At 49.2% G+C, this 17,849-nt stretch overlaps 1 protein-coding gene across 3 annotated transcripts in view; it reads left to right on the forward strand.

Moving 5' to 3' along the window:
• The window catches only part of MGRN1 (mahogunin ring finger 1), a 56,722-nt gene that overhangs the window by 26,477 nt on the left and 12,396 nt on the right, over window positions 1-17,849 (forward strand). For all 3 annotated transcript variants that reach the window (XM_071570857.1, XM_071570855.1, XM_071570856.1), the window contains exons 5-8: window positions 6,188-6,305; window positions 10,348-10,414; window positions 12,547-12,599; window positions 14,719-14,766. In XM_071570857.1, coding sequence (XP_071426958.1) covers window positions 6,188-6,305; window positions 10,348-10,414; window positions 12,547-12,599; window positions 14,719-14,766 — 286 coding nt within the window. The remainder of the gene's footprint in view (window positions 1-6,187; window positions 6,306-10,347; window positions 10,415-12,546; window positions 12,600-14,718; window positions 14,767-17,849) is intronic.

A 17,849-nucleotide genomic window follows, 5' to 3' on the forward strand; every position in this document is an offset into this window, starting at 1 on the left:
GAGCCTCTGCTCACCTGAGAGCCACAGCTTTGGGAGCTAATCCTTTGGGATTAGCCAGTTTCCATGACCAAAGGGAATCCTTTCTGCAAGCCTCCTGCAGTTATTTGGGCTCTGTTTAAAAGCTGGTGGCTGTATCAGTCCGTGCTGCCTGTGCTAACCTGTCACACAGGAGTGTTCAGCAGACTCTCCCAGGTCATTGTGCTGGGAGATGTGCTCAGCTCTGCTGTTTCCCAGCCAAGATCTTGGGAACACGTAGCTCCCAAAGGCTGCCAGCCTCTTGTCCTGAACTGTTGAACTCTGAGTTTCACAGGGAGCTGTGTCATCACTTCTGGGGGGCCACAGGTGACCAGCAGAGTCTGGTGAAGGTGAATGTGTGGTGTTGGTGATTGTAGAGGAGTGTCACCTCTCCAGGCCTGTGTCCTCTGTACTTTCTGGTGATAGTGCAGGTATCTGTAAAAGCCTCTTGGATGAACTGGGAATCCGTTTAAATCTGGAGGGAACTGCTTTCCTTTGAAATGTCTTTTACTTGATTACTTTGTGGTGACAATTTACTCTTAAAACACATTAGTTCTCAGAGGACCAGCTGGTTCATCACCTCAAGGATAACAGAGATCTGTGTCCAGAGTCTCTCTAATGTCATGGAATTAGCACTGGCCTATCTCTGAACAGCTCAAGGCCCTTGATATCACAGACTCACAGACTACTCTGAGTTGGAAGGGACCCACAGGGATCATCGAGTCCAGGTCTTAAGTCAGTGGCCCACACAGGGGATTGAACCCATGACCTTGGCATTATTACAACCAAGTTTGAACCAACTGATATCTTCAGTTTTATTTATTTTTCTGGTTGTGTCCATTTTTTTTGGTTATGGAATTGGGTAGAAACATGGAGGTGTATGAGCTGTACATCGACTGCTCACCAGTGATTGCCTGTAAGCATGTGGTTCCCCCCAGGTCAGTGAGAGGGGACTCTGCCCTGCATTTCCATGGCAGGGCTGGCAGCAGCTCATGGGCAGCAGCCAAAGCACTCCCAGTTCACAGCCTGCCTTCTGCAGCACCTTGTTCACATGTTCATACCCTGAGGTGTCTTTGGTTTAGGAGACAAGTGTGTTTTTGGAGCAGGCTGCAGAGATGTTCGTGTTCCTTTTGTGAGAGCTCTGGGCATGCATCCCTTCCTTCTCTGGCAGGAGCCTTGATGTGCTCACAGCTCCTGGGAGGGCCCTGGGACTGCTCCAGCTGCAGGTATCCTGCTGACTGGCAGGAAGGATTGTGTAGTTCCAACATGACAGCAGCCGTTGTTTCCTCAGGGGAGAAGTCAAACCAACCCTTGTAGCTGGAAGCACTTGAAAGAGCCAGTTCTAAAGGCATGAGCAATCCAGGCAGATCAGCAGCTCATGATAAATGTGACGTGAGAGCTTTGAGTCTTGCAGCCCATTCTAATGAGAAAGATCTTCCTCTTTAGACAGCAAAGATTCTCTCCCATATCCCATAATGTTGCCAAGCTCTATTTTCTTGTTATGAAGAGAAAACAGAATGAAAATAGGTCAGTCCAGCTCTGCAATCCCTGCCCTTTTCAGGGCTGTGCTGTTTGTGTTGCTGATGGGCAAATGGGTGTATTAAAGAAACGAATCCCATTTCCTTGTTTGTTTTGCAGTGCCCACTACACAAACATCCTCCCACGGCCCTCTGAGCTGAGGGGGGACGTGACCCTGCAACGATTCCCTGTTCTCTCTGCATGTGGAAGTTTGAAGAGTTGGGTCACAGAGTGAAATCCAACGGGCAGCTCAGTGCGTGGCTGTTTTCATTCAAGCTCGCGTGGGAGACACAGGCACTCAGATATCCCTTTGGTTATTTAATAGCCTCTCTCTGTTCAGGGCCTTTGAAAGGTGTTCTTGCTGCTTTTGGCCGTGGGCTGTGGTGATTAATACGAATTCTTTGTGCAGAGATTTCTTCTGTGTGAAGGCATCAGAGACCACTGCTGGTTTTCCTCAGCACAAGCCTTTGTGGCTTTGATCCAGGCACACACCAGTCCCCAAGGGAACACCATGTTGTGTGAAGGTCACAGGCTGCAGAGCCAAATTCTATAGATTGCACCGAGCAGACAGACCCTGTGTCTGCAGTTTGTGCCCTTCTGTAGCTGCTGGGTGAGCTTTGAAGCCTGGTGGGAGCAGGGGCGTGGTGGTCACAGCAGCTCCAGGGCAGAGCTCTGCAGGGGCTGGAGCGAGATATGGGCTGTGGGGTTGCAGCTGCAGGGCAGAGGTGTTTGGGTTTTCCTGGCTCAGAGTGAGATATGGGCTGTGGGGATTCAGCTGCAGGGCAGAGGTGTTTGGGTTTTCCTGGCTCAGAGTGAGATATGGGCTGTGGGGATTCAGCTGCAGGGCAGAGGTGTTTGGGTTTTCCTGGCTCAGAGTGGGAACTCGGTCCTGGAGGAAGCAGGAGGGGAGGAGAAGGCAGTGCAGTACCTGATTAACCTCCAGACTCCTTGTGGGAGCCTCTCTGGGGTGGATCAGTCTGACTCTGCCTGCCACCCAGGGCTGTGGCCTTCTGGTAGTTTGCTAGTGGTTTTTTTATCAATAAAAATCACTTTGAGTTGAGACATTTGTTGGAGTTCCCTTTTCCCTGAAGGAAACCTGTGAGATCCTGGCCCAATGAAAGGGAGGAGAGAGAAGGGTCAGTGTGCTTGCTCCATCCACATCAACTCCTGGCCCCTTTGAACCCCAGCAGAGCATGAATGGCTCCCTCCTCATCACCTGTGGGAGGACATGGAGCCTGCCAGGCAGTGGAAGTTGCAGTGGAAGGATTGGGTCCTGAGTACCCTCTAAAGCTCTTGAGTAACCCTGCCTTGCCCTCACTTCCCTGCAAATTGGCATGGAATGTGTGTGGCTGCTACTAAAGAAGGAGGACTCCTGTTTTGTCCACAGGCTCTTCAAAGCTCAGCCTCTGTCAGCTGTTTCTAGTCAGAACCATTACCTCAGGGCAGTATTGCTGTGTGCATCCTGCTTTCCCAGGGGAGCAGAGCCTGGACAGGGCTCTGGAACTCGGGCAGGCTGGCAGGGATCCTCACGTGGTGCTTCTCAGTCAGGGCTCCCAGCGTGTCTGTGGGAACAGGAACTGCCTTCTGACTGCCCAAGGCAGTGCCAGGCAGAGCTGAGTGTGAGGGGCACAGCAGTGAAGGAATCTGGAGTGGTGCCCTGCTCAGGGGTGAGAGAGGGGGGGAAACCTCTCCACACTCGTGCTGGGTCTCCAGTGAGCTTGTAGTAACAGCAGTTTAACTGTTTAGCCATGAGTTCCCAAACTCTAAAATGCCCCTGGTGGTTTGGGAGCTGCTGAGGGTCTGCAGGTCCCTGACAGCAAGTCTGCACTGGGCACAGGGAGAGGCCACAGGCTGAGTTTCTCTGTGCAGCTGATGGTGGGAGTAATTTTAGTTTGTTCCTCTTCTCTCAAAGATCACTGGGATGTAGTCACAGTTGGTTCTGTGAAACACAGCTGATTTTGAGGGTGGAAGGGTTTGACATGGGGGAGGAAGGAGTCAGTGCAGAGTGTAAACTTTGCTTTGTGGGGGGAAAGGTGTGTCACAGCTCAGAGGAGGAGCTGGGCTGCAGAGCCCTGGGGACAGAGCTGGGGGCTGCTGCTGCAGTCAGTGTGTGTGCCTTGTGTTGCTGGTGATTCTCGTGGTGTCAGGGGTACCTGAACAAACAAACAGGTTTAAAATAATGTGACCAAGGACTTCTGTTTGGTCCCACTCACATCTCCATTGTCCTGAGCTGCCAGTGATCCCAGGGTGGGTTTGCTGGAGGTCCTTCTGGATGGAGGCGTGGCCAGTGCAGTCTGAGCAATCACAGCTCAGGCATTCAGGGTTTCAGTCTTTATGCAGGGAGGGACACCGTGTTGCTTCTCTGCTGTGCTTTATTTAATACATGCTCTCTTTTTGTGTAACACATCTGCAGAGCTCCTCTGCTGCTGTTGTCTGTGAGCCCCCAGCAGACCAGGCATGGAGCAGAAGATTGTAAATACAGCTAATGCCAACCAAAGGGGCTGGGGGTGGGCAGATGCCACTTAGACCCTGCTGTGCAGGACACTTACCTTGTACCAGCTTGCCAGGTTGTCCCCCTGTGCAGCACAGGGAGTGTGTATTGTGCATGGACCCTGTGCATCACCTTGGGAAGATGATCATTCCCTGGGACATTCTGGGGTCAGCAGACTCCAGGGAATCCACCAGCCCCAGCCCTGGCTGCTGACTGGAGGTGTCCAGAGTTGTCTCAGGGTGTCCAGATCCAAACCTGACATGTGTTAGGCAGTCACACAGTCCAAGGCATAAAACTCACTTGGTGCACTTGGGAGAGCCTCCTTAATAACATGGTCATACTCTTCAGCTCAGAAAATCTGCCTGCCTGCTTTGTTTCTTTTCTGGGGATGCTGAGAGCAGCAAGTCAATGTGAGTATTGTTTTGCCCTGTCCTCCTTGGAGTAGTGTTATTTGTGTTGCTGTTGTAGCCTGGTTTGAGCTTCTGGTGCTGTAAGTGCAGGTCCTCCAGCCTTCCTGGTGCTCAGCAGCAGCTTCTTTACACCCCTGTCCCAGCTTCACTCTCTCCTCTGCACTTTATTTCCAGTAAGTTCCTGACTTGCTGTCACCTTAGATAAGTCACTCTTCCATCCCCTGCTTTCCCAGCTGTGGAGGGAGAATTGTGCCTCTCTGCAGAGCTGAGAAGCTTTGAGAGTGCCACAAAAGGAGCCAGATACAGGCTGCTCTATTCATTGTGCTTGACAACTCAGTAAATAAAACTTCACTCAATTGCTCGCTCTGTAATTCACATATAAAAGACCTGTCATTCCGATCTCTCCCACACCATGCTTGAAATGCAAAGGATGGAGTGAGACCTTCTAGTAAAGCAGCATAATTTCAGCACAGTACAGAATGGGCTTTGAGAGTATTGTCATCAATAACATAATGCACCTGCCTTAGCAGAGTGCAGGTGTTGAACCTGCCCTTTGTCACGGCCTTCCAGAATTTACTGTGGATCTTGTGACATTTGTTAAGCCTTCTGGACCCTCAGAGGGTGCAGGAACTTTTCTGGCTTTCCAGAGAAAGGCAGCAGTTCATGCCAGTGGGGAACCTGGTCTTTCTTCCTCGAGTTTGAGAGGAATTAATTAATATTCATCATCTTCTGGTATGCAGGTTCTTACACCTTCAGCTTCAAAATGCATCCCAGTCACTGTGCTGTGTGTCTTGTCTCTGTGCTGAGGGAGGCTGCTGTTGTTGCAGTGTAAGTCTCTTGGGCAAGAGATCTCTCACATTCCCTCTGGTTTCTCAGCGTGCTCTGAGCACAGCTGGTGGTTTGACAAGAAAGGCTTTGGTGGTAAAACCAGCTGCAGATGTTCCCACCCTTCTCTGGGGTTTGCTGCCTCCTCTGCTGTGCCAGAAGTGGCACAGGGAGAGGCTGTGCATGTTCAGCTCAGGCATCCCCCTCTGGACAGGGGCAGTGGGCAGGGAGGTGTGTCCTGGGGCAGGGAGCCCCGCTGGGCTCTGGGTGCAGAGCTGGGGGGCAGCTGTGGCTCAGCCCAGCCCTGGGGCAGTGGAGGAGTCAGGACTGTCCTCTGGGTGGCTGTGGGGGTCAGTCCATGTCCCTCTGGTGGTGCTGGCAGCCCTGCAGCACCTTGGGGAGGCACAGGAGGAGCAGAGGGGGTGGATTGCAATGGCTCTGGCTCACCAGGATGGTGGAGCCAAGCAGTGTCCCCCTGCAGAGCTGTGCCCTGGAGGCACAGGGGGGCTTTCAGCACCCTGCTGGGCTGTGTGTTCCCACTGTTAGGGCATTCTTCGTTCTTCCTGGGGTTCCTGCAGAACATAGGACTGTGCTGGGCTGAAAGCCAGCCTTGCCTAGGCCCTGGATTTAGGGAGCTAGCCCTTGCCAAGCTGCTGCACCCCACTGTCCTCCTGACACCCAGTGTTTCCAGGCAGGTCAGTGTGAACACCATCAGACCTTGCCTGTCTGCGCTGCTTTCCCTTTCCTGTGCTCACCTTCTTGCTTTGACCTTTCCCTTCCCTCTTTGTGTCCCCACTGAATGGCTGCCAGCCCCTGCCAGCTCTGCCCTTAGAGCTGCCACTTGTGACTCCTGAGAGGCCGAGTGAGTGAGAGCCTGGCAGAGAGAAATCACTTGTTACAGCGGGTTTTCTTCTCCCTCTTTCTTCAGATACAGCACAAAGAATCCCTCTCTGCAGTCGGAGACGGTGCATTACAAGAGAGGGGTAAGCCAGCAATTCTCCCTGCCCTCCTTCAAGATTGATTTCTCAGACTGGAAGGATGATGAGGTGAGTCTCTTCTGCCTGTCCCCTTCTTTGCACACCCCTGTTGTCCCACAAGCACTGGGTTCCATTTAGTGCCAGGAGGTTATGGCTGGAAGACACTTTCTCCCAGTGCCACAGCGTGTTTTTTGGGAACTGGCAGGTAGATCAGGGCAAGAGGGAGGAAATGCAAGGAAGTGACTTTTGATATCCCTGATCAGCTGGTTCAGGAGAGAGGCAGCAGAGGGTGGCACTGGAGCTTTTCCTGGAGGACCCTGCCAGTCCTCAGCCTCTCCCTCCCTGCCAGCCAAAGAGCTGGTGGGAACCAGTGTCTGTCTCAGTCTCTCTGTGTTGGTGGGTTTTAGGTTTAAGATTTTGGGGTGTTTGGCTGGTCCTCTGAAGAGTGGTCTCCAAAGTGAGGCACATATAAGGCAGTTCTTTGGGGTGCAGGAAGAACTTCAGTGATACATGTACATATCTCATAAATGAAAAACACACATATATTGGGAATATGTACTCAAAATGTTTTACTGGTGGGATGAATAGTCAGAGTAGTTTGGAGATCACTGCTCTAGTGCTGTTTGAGGGCCACATTCTGCACTGTTCACTGGAGCAGCACAGTACTGGGAGGTGATACTCAGTCTGGGGCAGATTCCCACTGGTGCATCAATGCTGGATAAAGGAATGTTCTCCTCCTCTTAGTTTAACCCAGGACTGCAAACAGACAAGGGCTTGGTTTGAATTAAGCTCTGTGGCTATTGCTACATAGCAAGATTTGTTGAGTCCTGTTAGTTTTGGTATCTTTGATATCTTTGCAAAATTCCAAGCCAGGCACTGACTGGAGTCTCTGTGCTTTGGCCCAAGGGCTTGCCCTGCACATGACACAGGGCAGGGAGGACATGGGTTTTCCCCTGCTCTGTGCAGCATTGTCATAAGAGACCTCTAAGGCAGAGGAGTTCATGTGTAGCTGCTGATAATACATTTGTTCCTGTGGACTCTTCTCCCAGGAAATCAACATTGATGGAGTGTTCAATTCCTGCTCTGAGCCTGTGTAAGAGTATTGTGTATGTGAACCCTGGGAGATAACTCTACCTATTTAAAAAAAGAAAAATTAAAAAGAAAAGGAGGGAGAAAAAAAGTAATCTTTTTGAAAGATTGAATAGCTATTGTCTTGAAATTACAGTTATAACTATAATCAGTCCCGTGCCTTAACAAATGCCATGGTGGTTACCAAGAGCCTGCAGAGTCTGGTCTCCTGATGGCTTGGCTTCTCTGCCAAGAGATGATTTCACAAGTTCAGCCTACAAAAGCCTGGAAGAGCTGCTTTTCAATCCCTTCTGTTGTCTGAGAGAGCTGGAAAGCAGGAGCTCAGATCCCTTTCTTCTTGAAGAATTGTGAAGCTTAATTTTCCCTTTTGTTCCTGTCAGCAAGGTTTTAACTTGAGTACTAAAGCCACGTCCCTTTGACAGCTTAAAGGGGGAGATGCTGTGGAAGAATGAGCTTCCAGCTCCCTTTGCTGCATCCCCCTATTCCTCTTTTTTCATTGGTGTTACTGGAGCTGGAGGAAATGTGGGACAAGCACTGTGATTTGGAAGTTTCTCCTCCCTTTCAGCTCTCTGTGTGTATCAGTCTTTGTGCTGAATCTTCCTGAGTGGCCACCAAAATGCAGCACTTTGATCTGACAGAGCTGAGTGTGTACAACTGCACATGGCAGATTTCCTTCCAGCTTTGTTGGTGGTGTTGTCCAAAAGCCCCACATTTACCTCATATTTCTCGGTGGAACTCTCAGATATGACCCAGTTCTTGGCTGGCCCATGGAAGGGTCACTAATGTTATATTGGGTTGTTCTGTGGAAAGCTTTATACAAGTTTAGTTTGTCTTCCCAATGTACTGGTTTGCTGGGAAGTTACAGAGTGTGGCTTGTGTGGAGTCAGTTGTGCTCAGGGCTGTAAAAATTAATGTGAAATGTTCCCTTAAAGAGGCCTTTTGTTTGAGAACTCCAAAGTTTGTAAGGTAAAGCAGCCTCAGTTCTGTGATGTGACTTCCCCTTCAAGTGGCCAAAGAGCAACTTTTGTTGTGCAGTAATAAATCAGAGCAGGAAGCAAAGCAAAACCATAAGGTTTTTCAGCTATTTTAATCCATTGTCCTCAGTGAATTTTCCCTCTGTGCCATGCCAGAGAGCTCAGTAATGCAAGCTGGAAAACAGAGGCTCAAGGAGTCTGTTCTGGAGCAAACACTGAGAGGTTACATGAGATTTTTGTGTTTGCTTTGTTACTCTTTGGAAAGAGAGTAGATTCTGGTAGTTAAATGAGTAATAAAATACAAAACCATCATACAGAGGGTGAAATCAACACCCCTCAGGTTTGCAGATGAGTTGGGCACATCATAAGATCTTCCAGCACATCCTTCCTGTTTGGAATCCACTGAGCTCCTGTTCTTTGGCAGAGGCACAGCCACGTGGCTGCTGCTCACCTGGTGGCTGGCCAGGTGTGTCACATCCCACTGAGCAGGTGTCATTCCTCTCAGGATGAACAGTTAAGTTGTAATTCATTTGAGGAGGAAGCATTTTCAACTCTAAGGCTCCCAGTAAGGGCCACCTTCCCTCCAGCCTGGCTGGTTTGGGTGCCCATTTGTGCCTTGATAATTAATCTTTCGAGGGACTGGCTGGAGCAAATGATCCTGGGGCTGCAGGAAATTCAGGGAAGCCCCAAAGCAGTGTCTGAATGGTGCTGCAGCCCTTGGAATTGGGTCTCAGTTTTCATAGGAAAGCTGAAAACAGACTACCTGGAGCACCACAGCAAAATGACATCTTTTTCTTTTTTTAGTCTTGGCAAGAGATGAGACAAAAATCTTCAAGTCAGTAATTAAACCCCCACCAGAACTGCAGTCTCGGAGCCACTTCCGTTCCTGGCATAGCTCAGTGTTTGTAAGGTTGCCTTTCCTTGTGTTTCTGAGATGACATGGAGCTTTTGAAGTGCTTTAATGAGGTGCAGGGCAAAGGGAGAAGTTGAGTCTGTTTTCCTTGCACTCAAGTGAGATCTTAAATTTTCACTCTTGCCAATTTGAAAGGTCAAGGACCTGGATTTCATAACATGCCAGGAGATGGAAATCAGTCTCGTGTTTCCTTAAGGTGTTATGTGAGCTCGAAGTTTTACAGATTTTCCTCTTAGGTCTTCAGGAGGTTGATGCAAGAGTCAGGGTCTGTTTTGTGGTGTTGGGAGCAGAAATTACTGCTGTGCTAAGGCCAGTGTATCCTGCCATACACAAGCAAAATTCTGGCATTGGATACATTCTGAGAAACAAATCACTCAGGAGACTTTCAGGATATATGACTTAATTGAGAATTAAATACCATTTGAAATTCAAGTGGGCATCCTTTGCCATGCTGCCCACAGCTGGTATTTAGTGCTGTGTCAGTGTATTGTTATTCCTACTGCCTCCTTTTCAAAACTGGTGCTGAGTTTTAGATCCTCCTGCTCAGTGATGTCCTTGTGAAAGGTCCAGAGAAGAGCAACGAGGCTGGAGAAGGGACTGGAGCTCAAGTGCTGTGGGGAGAGGCTGAGGGAGCTGGGGGTGTTCAGCCTGGAGAAGAGGAGGCTCAGAGGTGACCTCAGCACTGTCTGGAACTGCCTGAAGGGAAGTTCTGGCCAGGTGGGGGTTGGTCTCTTCTCCCAGGCACTCAGCAATAGGACAAGGGGGCACGATGGGCTCAAGCTCTGCCAGGGGAAATTGAAGTTGGAGATCAGAAAAAATTCTTTGCAGAGAGAGTGCTCAGGCATTGGAATGGGCTGCCCAGAGAGGGGGTGGATTCCCCATCCCTGGAGGTTTTTCAACTGAGCTTGGCCGTGGCACTGAGTGCCATGATCTGGTAAAGGGACTGGAGTTGGGCCAAGGGTTGGACTTGATGATCTCGGAGATCTTTTCCAACCCAATCCATTCTATGATTCTATTCCATGACTGGGGGCCTGCCAGAAGGGACCCTCAGTGCTCTGATGTTCCATGATCTCCAGCGTTGCCTCCTCCAGCCCCGGGGGGAGTTGTGTGACCTCAGCTCGTTTCTCTCCCTCAGCTGAACTTCGACTTGGACCGTGGAGTGTTCCCTGTGGTCATCCGGGCAGTGGTGGACGAAGGGGATGGTAAGCACAGTGCTCTGCTCCCTTGAGCTTCTCCTGGCCCTCTCTCAGCTCCTTGGAGAGCCTTCCAGAGTAAAAATATTTCATGGGTTTGCCTTAACTTCCCTTTATTAAGAAGGCCCAGCTAACTACGGGTTCTTCCATAAAAACACACTTCTGAAAACAGCCTGCATTCTTTACAGGAAAAATGGCCAGGTGTTCATGTTGGTGTTTGGGAGAACTCCTGGCTCTGCCACCAGTGGAGCAAATCACTTCTTTGTTCTTTGGGTTTTGCTTTTGCAGTGTGTAAGGGAAGGAGCAAGTGGGTATTTTCTCCCCCTTCCAGGGGTAAGTTGTCTTGATAAAAACCTGAAAATGGGCAGAGAAAAGGAAATGGCTTTAAAATGCTCAGGCCACTCTTCAACCAAATGCAGCTTCATTCAGCAGTGTGAAATTGTCCTGCTTTTTCTGGGGGTGCTGAATGGTTACAATAAAACCTTTCTCCTTTGAGGAGAAATAATTCTTGAGTATTTTAAACCAATAATAGTAATTAACAATTATGAGTAACTGGTGTTTATTTTCAAGGCATGTTGCTGCTTTAGAGAGAGAAGTCCAGTAAATATTTAGATTGTTACTCACTTTGCACAGGATTTCCCTTAGGGGGTGTGTGTGCTGTTGGACTCCACATGTTTGCATTCACTTGGATTGTCAGCAATGAAAAGGGCACAGGGAAGTCACTTTTCTCTGAAATCAGGAGGTGTGTGGTCAGCAGGACCAGCATTTCATCCTGTAACCTCTTGTACAAAGTGTAAGATAATTAGGGAGGAAAAATCCATTGTTGGTCACATTGTTCAGGTCAGTCACTTGCTCAGTTTCTTATGTTGTAGATATGAAAAAGCCCAGAAACTCATTGCATTATTTCAGTCTTCCCACCAGACTGAAATAGAACTGGATGAACCAATTTCCAGTGTGACTAACAAAGCAGAGTGCAACATAAAGGAAATTACTTGTAAAGTGCATCTATTTTTAGTGACTCCAGGCACTGTTAGTAAAACACACATGTATGTGTATTTCTTTACCATAAATATAAAGCCCCTTCCTCTGTTTATGGAACTTTTTGCAAAGTATTTACACCTTCTAATGTTGGGCATGTCTGGAAGGATCAGAAATAGAACAGGGGGCTGCAGGGGTAGCACACATTTATGCACATACCATGCCCAGTCTTAGCCAATAATGTGCTCTCATCTATTTTAATAACATGGAAAGGCAATTGCTTTTAAATCCTCTCCTGGAAAGAAATCAGCACAAAAATATGTGACATTTGGGCAAGATTTGAGGAAATTGTTGTGCATTTTGGTTCATTTTGGAAAACTGATGGGTGTGGAAGGAGCTGGCCTTGTGTGTTTGAAGCACCTGGAAAATTACAGCTGGCCTGTAACTGCTTGTGTTAAATAAAATAAGAAATAAAATCCATGCCTTCCCTTCCCTCTGGGACTCCCCCACTGTCTCTGCCTCCCATTTCCACCGGGTGAGTCGGGACAGAATAAAGGAAAAGGATCCAACCAGTTGGAGCTGAGCAGAAGCTCAGAGTGCTGAGTGAGAGAGGCTGGGGCTGTCCCTCCCCTCTGTTCTCTGCTTGCTGAATTCAGTACTGAAACCTCTGGCAGCCTGTTCCCTGTGCCGTGGGATTGAGAGGGAAGATGTGATGTTTGTTTTGGGTGAAAAACCAGAGAACTGGGCAGAGTTGTTTCAGTGTCTGAAGCTGGTTTGAGAAATAAATGTTTTATAAGCATGTCTGACTGGAGTGAAATAAAGTGATAAGCAACAGGGCTGGAATTGCTGTTAAACCAGATGGATCTGTAATAAATTCAGGTAATTAAACCCAGGAATTGGGGGAGGGAGGGAGGGAGGGGGGATCAGAATCCCACGGAGTGCTTTGTTTTACTTTCCTTTTCCAACCTGGGATAGTTTGGATCACCCAGGACAAGGAAGGGATGGCTGTGACATCAGGATAAGGAAAGTTTAAATACAGGAGCAGCTGAAAATAGTACACACATCGGCTCAGAAATTGTCAATGGACTAAAATTCTCCTCGAGGTATTTTTGTGCTTGTGCTGTTTGAAGGTTTAACCAGGTCTGCCCTTTCTCCTTTTGCAGTGGTGGTGGAGGTCACTGGGCACGCCCATGTTCTCCTGGCTGCCTTTGAAAAGGTAAAGGAGTTCTTTTTTCCCTTTGTCCTGTGTATGTAAACATTTGCACGGGTCATTAGTTTGTATTTATGTAACACTTAGCAGGACAGAGCCTTGGGGTTCCTGGGTGCAGCCTGTAATTACCATTTGTACCTGAGCTGGTCACGCAGGTAATTGCAGCTGCTGTTTCCTGGGTGTGGGGAGGGGTGCAGGGGGTGTGGGGGACATTTTCATAAGGCTCAGTATGTCTAGAGAGCCGAAAATCAGAACTACTGGAAGAAGCAACACGAAAGGACCAGACAGACATGGTGGCTTCAACACAGCTTGAATCTCCAACAAGCCACTCAACTAGAACATCCAGAGCTTTTGGGTGGTGTGTTTGCTGTAGCTGCCCACATGGTCAGGCCAAGCCAAGCTGTGTGCATAAGCCATGATAACAAACTCTCCTCCCATGATACCTGGACCCTCTAAAGATCCATAATCACACCATATTGTGTCTGGTTGTGGTGATGCTGCACACACATCCCCTGGGCAGGTGATTCTTGCAGTGACATGCTGAGGTGAGGCAGGAGGGGCTGGGCATGTAGAGGGGAGCAGCAGCACTGCTGTGCTGGTGGAAATTCCCCACTTCCAGGTTGGCACGTGGATGACTTCACTGTCTCCTGCTCAGTTTCTGTTGTATCCCTGAGCAAGTTGCCAGCTCTTACTCCTCTTCCTCCCAGGTGGATAATGTGGATAGTGAAGAGCTGAGTCAGAGGGCATGGGAAGCACAGTCAGTCCTAAGGAAGCCATGGGGCTGGAAGATGCTCTAAGTGTTCCAGGTTGCTTTTTGTTGGACCTGGTCTGTGAAGAAGATGAGTTACAAAGGCTGCTGTGAGCACTGGCTCTGTATGTACTTCTACTCCTGGCAATTAGAGATCTGTCAGAAATGAGGTGGGCAGTCCCAGCACTAGGGCAGGGATGTTATTCTGGTCTCCTCCTCTGGCTGATGTGGAAAACCAAAACACACTGGAATCCCTCAGCTGTAGTCCAGCCACTTCTCGTCTTCCACTGAGTGCTTACAACAAGATTAAAATCTCACTTTTAATAAAAAGTCATAGGGCAGAGTACATGTTGAGTTCATCCTCCCTGTTGGATTAAAATATGTTCCCCATCCTTAGAGTAATTGCAGCTTTTGAAGTGTAGATCCATAAATCCAGGGGAGGTCCTTGCTAATAAGCACTGCTGATCCCCCAGAGGACTGGCAGACTTGGTGACTTGCTGTTTATATGTATCTTTAAGATCACAATAATAACATAACCTTGATCCTGTGTGTAGTCTGACCTTGCAGCTCTTCCAAAGGCAGAAACTTGCTTGCCTGAAAACAGGACTGTTTTGTCTCTGGTGGGATGTTGTTGTCCCTTCCTTCTGAAGCTCCTTCAGCAGCCAGATGCACATCTGCAGCTGTTCACAGCAGCAGGTCCTGCTGGAGCATCCCCTGGGTCTCCTTTGCTGCTCTCTAGACTGGGTCAAGGGGGTTGATTCCTTTCTGTTTAGTGGCCCTCGTGAATGGTGGGGAAAGTAGAACTGGCACAGCATTCCCATCACTAGTTCTGGCACCAGGGTTTACAGAATTGTTCCAGCTGCTGCCACTGAGTGCATGAAAGGCTCACAGCTTTGAGGATGTGCAGCATGTGTGACTTGTTTCTGACTCCATCCAGTGGACAAACCTTGTTCTCAGCCTTGTGCTCTGTCAGGGCTCTGGTCTCACGAGTGACTCTGTCACTGGGTGTTATTTAGGGTGTCAACAAATATCCCCTGCCAAGTCCTGCCCCAGGCTCTGTGCCCAGCTGGATTGCTTGCAGCCTGAAAGCACCCAGTGTGCCAGGGGAGTTCTGTGTGTGCTCTCACCCACTTCAGCCAGGTTTAACTTGAGCCAAGTCCATCTGGCCCTGCACTGGGGCAGACAAGGAGTGAGTGCTCCAATACCCTGTTCCACACCTCTGCTGGGAGGGATTGCCCCCCAGGCTGTCCTGGTTACACAGCCCCCCTCCCCTTAGCTAGCACACACCAGAGCAGGAGTCTGAATTTATTTTATTTAATAAATTTACATTTGATTTAATTTCAGCTATTTAATGCATTTCCTTTTTTCCCCTGCCAGCACGTTGATGGCAGTTTTTCTGTGAAGCCCTTGAAGCAGAAGCAGATTGTAAGTACCTGTTTTCTGTCTGCTCTTGGTTGGAGACTTGCTGGTGTCCCACTGGTGCCTGAGTGTACCCAGTGGGAAGGTTTGGTGTTCTCTGAGAACCTGAGGTCTCATCTCAGTAGCTCAGCTATCACAAGCAAAGGCAGTGAGCTGCTGGCAGCCTGAAATGCTGCCCAGCCCAGTGTGATGGGCAGAAGCTGGGTAAGGCCTTACCAACACTGAGTTTGCACAGATAAAAATGCAAAAGCAACTGCAAGCTGATAAAATTGCCAAGGATTTCAGCTTCTGAAAAAAGCTCTGGTAGTGATCCTGGTAGTCAGCTTGAAATGTCTTGGAGAAAGAGATGAGATTTTGGTGGTCATCCCTTTATCCTTAGTTGTGTGCTGTGTTTCTGCTTTAAATGTTTGACTGCTCATGATGGAAGAGCAGGTTTATTGATCTGAATTAAAAGCCTTTTTATTACCAAGAAGGTCATTAAGTGCCTTAATAAGACACTCTTTGCTCTAAGATGTTCCTTCCAGTCCCTGGGTCAGAAAAGAACCACAAACAGTGACTCAGTTATCATATATCAAAATGACGTTTGGTAATTCACTGTCTGCTTCACCAGAGCTGTGCAGAGGCTCATGGCCTGTCCTTCAGAGCTGCCCATGCCTTGTGACAATAGTGGCCCTCTCTGCCATTGCTGTATCCCAGTGCCAGTGGTGAGGGAGTTGCCACTCCAGCCTGATGTCTGTTCTGAGCCCTGTGTGTCCCAGACTGACCCTGTCCCCTCCCTTTCCTGGTGCTCCCCTTGGCTGTGCTGCAGCATTATTTCCTGGCTGGGCCCACATTAATAGAGTCACAGACTGTTTTGGAGGGCAGTCTGTTGTCTGTTGAGTGTGAGGGCAGGTTTGTAGTGGGAACGTGCAGGACAGCTGTGCCTCAGCTGGAAGAGGGAGCAGAGCAATGTGATGCCAGTGGTGCTTCTCTCTCACAGATTTTTCTGATCAGAAGAGACTGTCAGCTGATGAAAAGCTGCTCATTTATCCTGCTGGTGGGTTTTTTTGGGGTGGGGGTGTTAATTTTTTCACCTCTACACCAGTGCTTACATGGTGTGAGCTTGTGAGTGGGTGTTGGGTGACTGTGCACACTCAGGCAGTGTGTGCACTGTTCTCCATTGGGCACTCCAGACTCCCCAAATGAAGAGCTGCCTTGCTGGAAATGCTCTGCAGGGAAGTTCCCACCCTACCACAGCTTGCTTAGCTGAGTGCTGCAGTGAAACAGGGAGTGCTTGTCTGTCTTTACTGGCAGAGCATGTAACCTTCCCACTCTGTGTTTGGTTGTGGGTATTTTTATTATTGGCAGTCTGTAAAATGTAATGTTTCTAAGTTCTCTCCTGTGGCTTTCGAATAGAAGGAAGCTCTTGTTAATGAACACACAGTACCCCTGCAGCTGAGACAGCATCTGCACCCTCAAGAACATAGAGCAGAGGGGTAGAGCCTGTGTCTGGAGCAAACCACTCTATAACATTCTACATTCTTCACCATTCCTGCTTTTCTTTTGTCCTTTGCCAAGGCTGTGGGCATCAATCTCTAAAGCTTTTTGGGAGCAGGAAGCAGCAGCCCATGAGCTGAACTGCTTTGTGCTGAGATCAGTCATAGTGTAAGTACCAGCCTGTTCAGAGAGATTCATCCTGGATAGATACAAACAGATGGATCAGCAGAAAAACATAACCTGGACTTGGCCAGTGGTTCCTGTGTGCATCCAGTGAGGCTGTAAATAGCAGCAGGAGGCTTTGGAAGGATGACGTGGTGTGGGATGGGTTGGAGAAGTGTGAAGGTGAAGGACTGCAATCTTAATTACTCCCACTCTCTTAAAACTGGAGTTCTCTCTAGTGAGAGCTTTTGCACTGCTCACCCTTTCCCTGCTGGGACATGAGTTTCTTAGGATTTTTAGAGGAAAGCAGTTAAAAGAAATGCAGACCCCTGCAGAGACTTTGGTCTCTCCCTGCCTGACCTTTTCTTTGCTGTGGGCTGGGCACTCCTGCACTCACTGCTGCTCACTGTGGTCCCCTGAGGAGTCAGGGTGCTGCAACAAGCCTCTCTCTGAAGTGCCAACTTAGGAAAGGACATTTCCCTCATAATTGTCCCCAGACTTCCCGGGTGAGTTGTGAGCCTCTGCAGAGGGTTTTGCTCAGCAGTCCAACAGCTGATCTCATGGCCATGAAATGCAGGCCTGGAACAGACTGTCCATGAGCTCCACACTGAGTTACACAGGGGGACTCTGGAATGAGTGTGTTAACTCTGCTGTGTCCCAGCTCAGAGCATTCCTGCAGGGGCAAATGGGCTGGATGCAGCTCCCTCCTGCCACAGCACTGGCATCCTGTGGAACAGCCACTGCTCTTCTGAGCACCTGGCTTGGCTAGAGGAGAGGCCAGTGACACATGGGCGTGCCAGGAGCCCTGGGACTGCTGAGCTGTTGTAGCACTGGGTCCTGGTGGCTTGGCTTCACTGCATGGTGTCAGCTGGACAGCCACTGGAGGTGGCAGGGGAGTGTTTCCTTCTCCTGCTTGTGAGGTGTGTCAGTTTGGTACCTGGCAACCCCTCACCCTTCTACATGTTACAAGGTTTTGTGCAGACAAACCAACACATCCTGCTCTGGGTAAGCTGCTGTGTGGCTCCTGATCACAGAATCACAGGATCATTCAGGTTGGAAAAGACCTCCAAGACGATTGAGTCCAACCTTTGATCATCACCCTGTCAACCAGCCCAGAGCACTGAGTGCCATGTCCAGTTGTTTTCCTGGAACACCTCCAGGGATGGGGACTCCAAATCTCCCTGGGCAACCCCTTCCAGTGTTTAACAACTCTTCTGTGAAGAAATTCTCCCTGATGTCCAACCTGAGCCTCCCCTGGTGTTACAGATCCCTCTGCAGAGCCTTCCTACCCTCCAGCAGATCAACATTCCCACCCGTTAGTGTCAATGTGAACTTTCTGAGGGTACACTCAACCCCCCCATAAATGAGATGTCAAACAGGACTGGACCTTGAGGGACCAGTATCTCTGTGCATCCTTGTAGAGGCTGCTCCTCACAGCTCTGAGAGTCTCC

Source organism: Pithys albifrons, chromosome 16 (assembly GCF_047495875.1).
Source record: "Pithys albifrons albifrons isolate INPA30051 chromosome 16, PitAlb_v1, whole genome shotgun sequence".
Classification (NCBI taxonomy): domain Eukaryota; kingdom Metazoa; phylum Chordata; class Aves; order Passeriformes; family Thamnophilidae; genus Pithys; species Pithys albifrons.